Source organism: Diuraphis noxia, unplaced genomic scaffold, assembly GCF_037042655.1.
Source record: "Diuraphis noxia isolate RWA-SAM2 unplaced genomic scaffold, SU_Dnox_SAM2 contig0004, whole genome shotgun sequence".
Classification (NCBI taxonomy): domain Eukaryota; kingdom Metazoa; phylum Arthropoda; class Insecta; order Hemiptera; family Aphididae; genus Diuraphis; species Diuraphis noxia.
In genome coordinates, this window is record NW_028301714.1 from 11072531 (window position 1) to 11079453 (window position 6923).

General features: G+C 35.1%; 1 protein-coding gene across 1 annotated transcript; it reads right to left on the bottom strand.

The window, feature by feature from the left end:
• Positions 1 to 823: 823 nt before the first annotated feature.
• On the bottom strand, positions 824 to 2768 carry VhaAC39-1 (V-type proton ATPase subunit VhaAC39-1). Its single transcript, XM_015514130.2, has 3 exons — positions 2575 to 2768; positions 1592 to 2393; positions 824 to 1513 (listed from the first exon to the last, which is right to left on the bottom strand). Exons 2-3 carry the CDS (start codon positions 2375 to 2377, stop codon positions 1244 to 1246), a joined length of 1056 nt encoding a protein of 351 aa, XP_015369616.1. The 5' UTR covers positions 2378 to 2393; positions 2575 to 2768; the 3' UTR covers positions 824 to 1243.
• Between the last annotated feature and the right edge of the window lie 4155 nt (positions 2769 to 6923).

The window sequence follows — 6923 nt, forward strand, 5'->3', positions numbered from 1 at the left end:
CTCCTTGAAATGCACCCAACTACCAAGACTTCAATGAATGGGAGACCAATTACTACCTTGGGGTTCACCAAACGTAACAATAAAGGTATGGGATTTAGAATTAAAAAATTAGTTTATTGGGTCACTTTATGCACAGAAAAGGTAACAGAAACAAATTCCTAGAACTGGAAGAACAGAATAACAAATATAAAGAAATCACAGTTCAGATAAAGAATTTCTTATTAATCATCATAATTAAGTAAAATTGAAAAGTATACAATACACAAGTGCATAAAGTAAGAAACTCTCGTGAGGATATTAAAGGAAGGGTTGTTTTAATCCTAATTTAAAATTAAAATGTATTATTAAAAATAGCGAATAAATAATGTTAATAGAACATTTCTAAACGATTCAAAATGTAACATGTGTGTTATACTTCTGCTTTTTAATTTTCGAATACATAAATTACAGCCAATACATATATTATTATCATGAAAATTATAGACCTTTAAGTTTATAACTATTGAAATAATTTTGTCCCTTGCTACTAATTAATAATTAAATTATCAACTGGGCTCATTTTTGAAACATTTTTTTTTATCATTTGCTTAATATAATATAGTTGTGATAAAATATTTATTTTTTTTAATATGATTATTACTTACCCTTGTCCCTTTTACTTTTTTTTTCGTAAGACAGTAGTGTAACAAATTTAAGCATTTAAATATTAACAGACATACTACGTTACTTAGTACATAATGTGTATAATGTGTAAAAAACATTATGGAGCTTTGTATTTTATATAAGACGCATGATTAATTTTTCAAATAAATAAAACAGAAAGTAACTGGTCATTTGAAAATTAAATTTATTTTTTATAATAAACATTAAGACTGTCTAAAATATAATAACGGTCTTTTGAAAACAAAAATAATATTAAATACTAAAGATAGTGTATTTCAATTTCTTATCCAATAATTCAATGATAATAATTTACTATGTTATTTTATTCTTTTGGACACTTAAAATCTAGTAAAAACAAAAACAAATTTAATATCCTGAAAAAGCTATCAACAATGCTCCAGACATATTAATACCGTTGGAATGATAAATAAAAACAATGAATTAATATACTATGCAATCTATGAACAATCTAAATTATACCTCAAAACTGTATGATAAAGGGTATTAATAATTTAAAATGTTAAATTGATGATAATTGATAATATATGTGTACCTGCACAAATAACCATCGATTTATAAGTTACTTGAAAATGGGAATGTAGTTATCCATGCGTGCACGATGCTTTTGCGACACACACTCAGATATCCACACAACATTTCTGCATTCTTGTTCTTTAAGTTTCAAATAAGAGTAAAAAACACCGTAATGGAATTGGCGCATGAATGCATTAACATTCAACTTCACTTCATGTTCAAAAAAACGATCTTCAAGAGTTTTTTCACCAGGATTAGTACCAGCGCCATCAAATAGAGCACTGTACTCAGCAAAGTATTCAGCAACAGCTTTAACCTAATATATTATAAAAAGAATATGATTAATTATTATTTTCTAAAAACAATTGTCTTTCTATTATGTTGTGAATGTTACCTGATCGTAGTCATCCGCTCTAGCTAAAGCCGCCAGACCATCTGGATAAAGTTTACCACATCTTGGATACAACTTAGCTCTATCGTCTTTAGTCAATTCTGTTCCAAAAGAGTTGATTGTTATGTTAATTGCTCTTCTATCAGCTTCAAACGATAATATTTCACACATAGTGTCAGCAGTGATACCTCCAAGCTTTTTACAAAAATCATAAAAAGATTCCAAGTACGCCTTATAAAGAGTATTACGAATAATTTCAATGTTCATTTCGTCAAGATCCTGTTCGCTAATGCAATCAACAAAGAACGGAGCCAATGGCGTGTCAACCAACACAGCATTATAAAGCTCAGCTGGAGTAGCAGCAACATGTATTGCTTCCATTTGCTCAAAACTACCCAATGGATGGCACTTTGGTATCAATTCAGATATGGGGCGCTGGTGAAGTGTTCCGGTGATCAACAATATGATGTTGTCAATCATGTAACTGTACGTTATGTAATCGAGGAATGTACTGAGGGGTTCCACGGCATGATTCCGCATGTGTTGAAATTCAATCACAAGTTTCTCGCGCAACTTGTCATCGATGACGGACACAGCCAACGGGCTAGGTTCATTGGCCAAAAACTGGCCGTAGTCTGTTGATTGCAAATGAAGTTTGAGATCGTCCAAGGTCTCGCACTGCTCAAGGTTCAGGTAATCGGCATGTCTGAGTATGCCACACTTGAAGCCCCGGCACAATCCTTCCAAGTAGCCGCCGTCGATATTGAAGAAACAACCAGTGTCCACCATGATTTCTTTAGTCGACCTGCAAACAACAAAGTTAAAGCGACCGATCAAAAACGAGACCGTTCACGCCCAAAATCCCCACTGAATCGCCCGAAAATTGATGAGTAGTATGAACAATATGTAAACAAGCGGTGTTGAAACCTAATCGATGGCGATCGGGAGGATGCGGACACGGGCTTGTTCGGGTTCACTGCGCTTACCTGAGAGGGTTCTGCCGATAAAAACGGAACTGTCCGCTGCAATTTAAATATTTAGCACACTGAAGAAAACGAAATTACGTTAGGGCACAAATACAGCACACAGTACACTGTGTCTAGAAGTAAAAATTATAGTACACGCCTTAATTTTTATCAATTGACAATCATCGAGAGTCACAGATAATAGACATAATGTTCCGAGTTTGAGTGGTAGAGTGTCACAGATTCCATGGTAGGTGGTGGTTGTGTACTGATTAGAGTAGTCTGAAGTTAGACACGCGACGTGATTGATACGGACGAGCATGAGTATGAACCCAGCAACGATCCACGCGCGATGAAAGACATAAGCGCCAAAATGAGATAAACAAAAAAAGTCATATCGTCAATATAAAAATTAAATAATAATATGTATTTATTATATTATTTTGTGCCACTACATTGTAATTTTTCATCAAGATAAACTCTGAGATATTCAATTCATTGATCTTTATTATTCCATAATATAGGCTGACTTTTGATTTTTAATTAAGTTGGATTTGTATATCTCTTTAGGGTAAATATTTTCGCTTCGCTCTTAATTGGGTTAAGAGCGAGTTTCCATTTTGTAAATCAGTGTGAAATTTGGTCTAAAGACATTTGTGGATCTGTTATTGAGTTTTCAAGGTTTTTATGTTGTGTTAAGATAACAGTATCATCTGCGTACATAAGTACCTACATTGCTCTCAGTTTTTACAAAATTTAATTTCTTCTTAAAATTGATTTATTGATGTGCTATTAATATGGATTTATATTACTACCTATACATGATTTAGTTTCTACCGAGAAAAATTGTTATTAACAATATGAAAATTGTACATATAATAGCAAGCAATTTAACATAAAGTTGGTTGGGACTTAGGTTAGGTATATCACATAAAATATGCTACCTCTGTGCAGGCTCTGTGCGTACGTTTATTATACCTAGGTAGTAGGTACATTGTACATAAACATATTATACTGTATCAAACATGTTATACTTAAAATTGTTTTAAGAGGACGTTACACCTACACGTGCTGTCTCCGTCTTGCAAGTGTCAGTGCGTAACATAATAGCAAATTGTAATTTTAAAATACTCATAACTCGCATTAAAATTAAAATATAATAGATATCCTATGAGAAGCCCTCGAAAATAATGTTTCCTTTAATTTTTATAATATGTCAATTCACTCTTAATTTTAAACTTACAGAGCTAAACGTAATCTGCTGAGCGTAAAATTTAGTATATTACGCACTTTTAAGACGGAGACAACACGTCATGCGAGTGTAGCGTCCTCTTAATTCTAAAATCTAAACGTTAGAAATCCCATTTTTCGCTTGTTTTTTACAACACAATATTTCAAAAATGAATATTCAAGTAAATTGTGTGGTAAGTATTATATTAAATTATTGAAATTATTGAACTAAAATAAGTACACTACAATACTACATACTAAAAGAAGTAATAATAATAACTCCGGGTATCAATTATGAAGATGAAAACGAAACACTCATTAATAAATCATAAATCACATAAAAATCTAAAATTAACATTGTTCACGCCACGCGGGGTCGTGTTGTTCCCCAGGTAATATTATCACATATAGTTTCTTTTATTAAATATATGTATGTTATTTGTACGGGGCCGTTGGGGCCAAAATACGATTGCATAATAGCATGAGATTCGGAATACAGTCGGTCGGCACTCTGACTGTCGATCGTCGCGAATAAACGCTGCAACGGCGGGCACGTTTGACGTCGGGAGGCGTACATAAGCTACCAACCTCCCGCCGACTGTACCGGCCGGATCTATATATTATGTAGAGCACGGGTCAGACTGGTCCACAGAGCACCGGTCGCAATAAGGCCCAATCGAACTATTCTTGGTGACCCGTGTGTATTCTGCGAAGAGTATTTATGTATAATGTCATAAATGCTCATTCCACTGGTAACAGTATGAGGGCTCACGGTGAGCAAAGACGAAGCGTTCGGCAACCCGCGCGCTCTAAAGGAGCCCGGGTCTGCACGCCGGCTACGGTGCCATAACAAAGGGCGTACGGCGACCCGCGCGCTCTGCAGGAGCACGGGTCTGCACGCCGGCTACGGTGCCACAACATGCAAAACGGCCGGTCCCGTGTTCTGTAACGGAACGGACGCGCCAGCGCGCCTTAGCGAATCCCAGGCCGGCGTTTGCATATCTTCAAGCGCTTTAACGAATCACAAGATCACGGTAGGCGTGGCTACGACAGCAACAACCAGCCACCGACCACCATTTAGGCAACTACAGCAACAACACCGTTATACACACAACGGCATTATAATCGGACTGCTGTGGGCGTGGTTTCGAAGGTGGCAACAACCAATGCATTGGCCAGCGCCGTCACGTGACCGTACGCAATAACCAACCACAGACAATCATGGGCGGTTCATGTTAGTACACAGCGCCGCAGCAGGCGAGACCAAGATTATAAAAGGGAGTGCGGAGCACAAAATCAGTCAGTAGTCAGTCCTACCTCACCGTAGCAAGACCTACCCAGGCAGACTTGCGCGGTTCGGGACCTTCTGACACGACACATCTACGCCGTAGCAAGACCCACCACGGGCAGACTTGCGCGGTATAAAACACTCACACGGTACAGATACTCCGTAACAATCCTCTAAACAACTGAACCAGCATCAATACAGTCCACTCAAACAATTCCTGTACGGAACAAACATGTAAACTGTAAACAATCAAACTATTATTACATCGTTTTAAATAATATGTACCTACCTTTTCTTCCTGCAAATATGAAGTGTTGCCCGGCGTATAATATAGGCAAAATAGGTACATTACTGCAGTGTTCATTATTGTCCGTGATTATTTACATATTTTGATCGCTCATCGCCTTTACCTTACGTTCGCCGAGAGAATGTGACTGCAAACAAACCAAAACGTGTCGTACCACTCTACAGGCATTTAAACACCGTCACAAACACTATACAAATCCCCATCTCAGTACCAGTCTGAATAGTCTGATACGTAGTAGAACTACATACATTCTCTCGACCAACGGATTATATGTATGACATATTGTGAACACGGTCAATTAAGTACTAGCAGTGGCTTAATTAGGAATTCAGTTTGGGAGGGAGAAGTCAATAAAATGCTTTGGGCATATTGATGTAAAAATATGACTCGTATTTAGTTCAACAAATCGTAGACTATGAAAAATACACACTAAAAATAGAAAATATACAGTTGTGGTATTACTTGTATTGCCATGATATAAGGAGCTACGAGTCTACGACTGCCGATTATTGACAATTTACATTACTATTATTATATTTTTATCGATAATAAAGATCAAAACACAATTATTAGTGAATTATTCGTGAACAAGTGCTTTAGTGCTAACTATTAATATTATACATTTATACTACGTGTGTATATTCAAAACAGTAGTCAGAAAGTATTATAATTTATCATTGATTTTAAAATATTATAAAACTAATATTTAATTGGTATTTAATATTCATATTGTAGTAAAGACTTATCTTACTTATATAATTATGGCCCCAAGAAGAAATAGGCTTAGTGGGGCTCAATACAAGAAAATACCTAATCCTTCCTCTCTTATTAAATTTACCATATCTAAGTTCGCACTTCACGTTGATCTACTTCCTCATTCGAAAATTTCAAAATACCTTTTCCATCTATTCATTATCTTGTCATTTGTTAACAACTTTTTATCTTCGTCTCTAATGCACCTTACATTTAGTACATCTCTAGTTTGTTTTTCACTACTCGTAGCTAGCTTGTACACTTCATTTTTCCCTTCTCTTGTTCCTAATCTCTAATACGTATAACTCATTATATTTATCTAATATTGTTTTACTTACTACTTTTTTCGGTGATTTACACACATTTTTGTACTCAAACCAATCCTCTCTTCTCCTAAATTTTTGTCAAATTTTGATCTGGGATTTTTTCTTTAAAATTATGGCTTACACTTCCTTTTTCCACCACCATGTTTGTTTATCTTCTGGCAGTATACCTCTACTGTCACCTAACACTTCCTTAGCTACATTTCTAATATTATCCGCTACACTTTCCCACACTTCATTTCTGTTTGAAATCCTTTTAGTACGTCCAAAAAGTGGTAAATAGTAAATGCAGAACTTTGTATAAAATTTTCCAGTATTGTGACCCAATGAATAAAATTTTAACGACATGTATAGAATAAAAAACTAAAAAAAATGGAAAATTTCAAATGTCTATAAATAATTTAAAAACAATTGAAATGTTTTGAAAATTTTATCAAACATAGGAATTAGTAAAATAAACATATTATGT

Bases quoted from the DNA above. Each gene is read 5' to 3' on its own strand.
- VhaAC39-1 (XM_015514130.2), bottom strand. From the start codon at position 2,377: ATGGTGGACACTGGTTGTTTCTTCAATATCGACGGCGGCTACTTGGAA. The intron at 1,514-1,591 runs GTAACATTCACA...ATAATATATTAG, and splicing joins GAGCGGATGACTACGATCAG to GTTAAAGCTGTTGCTGAATA.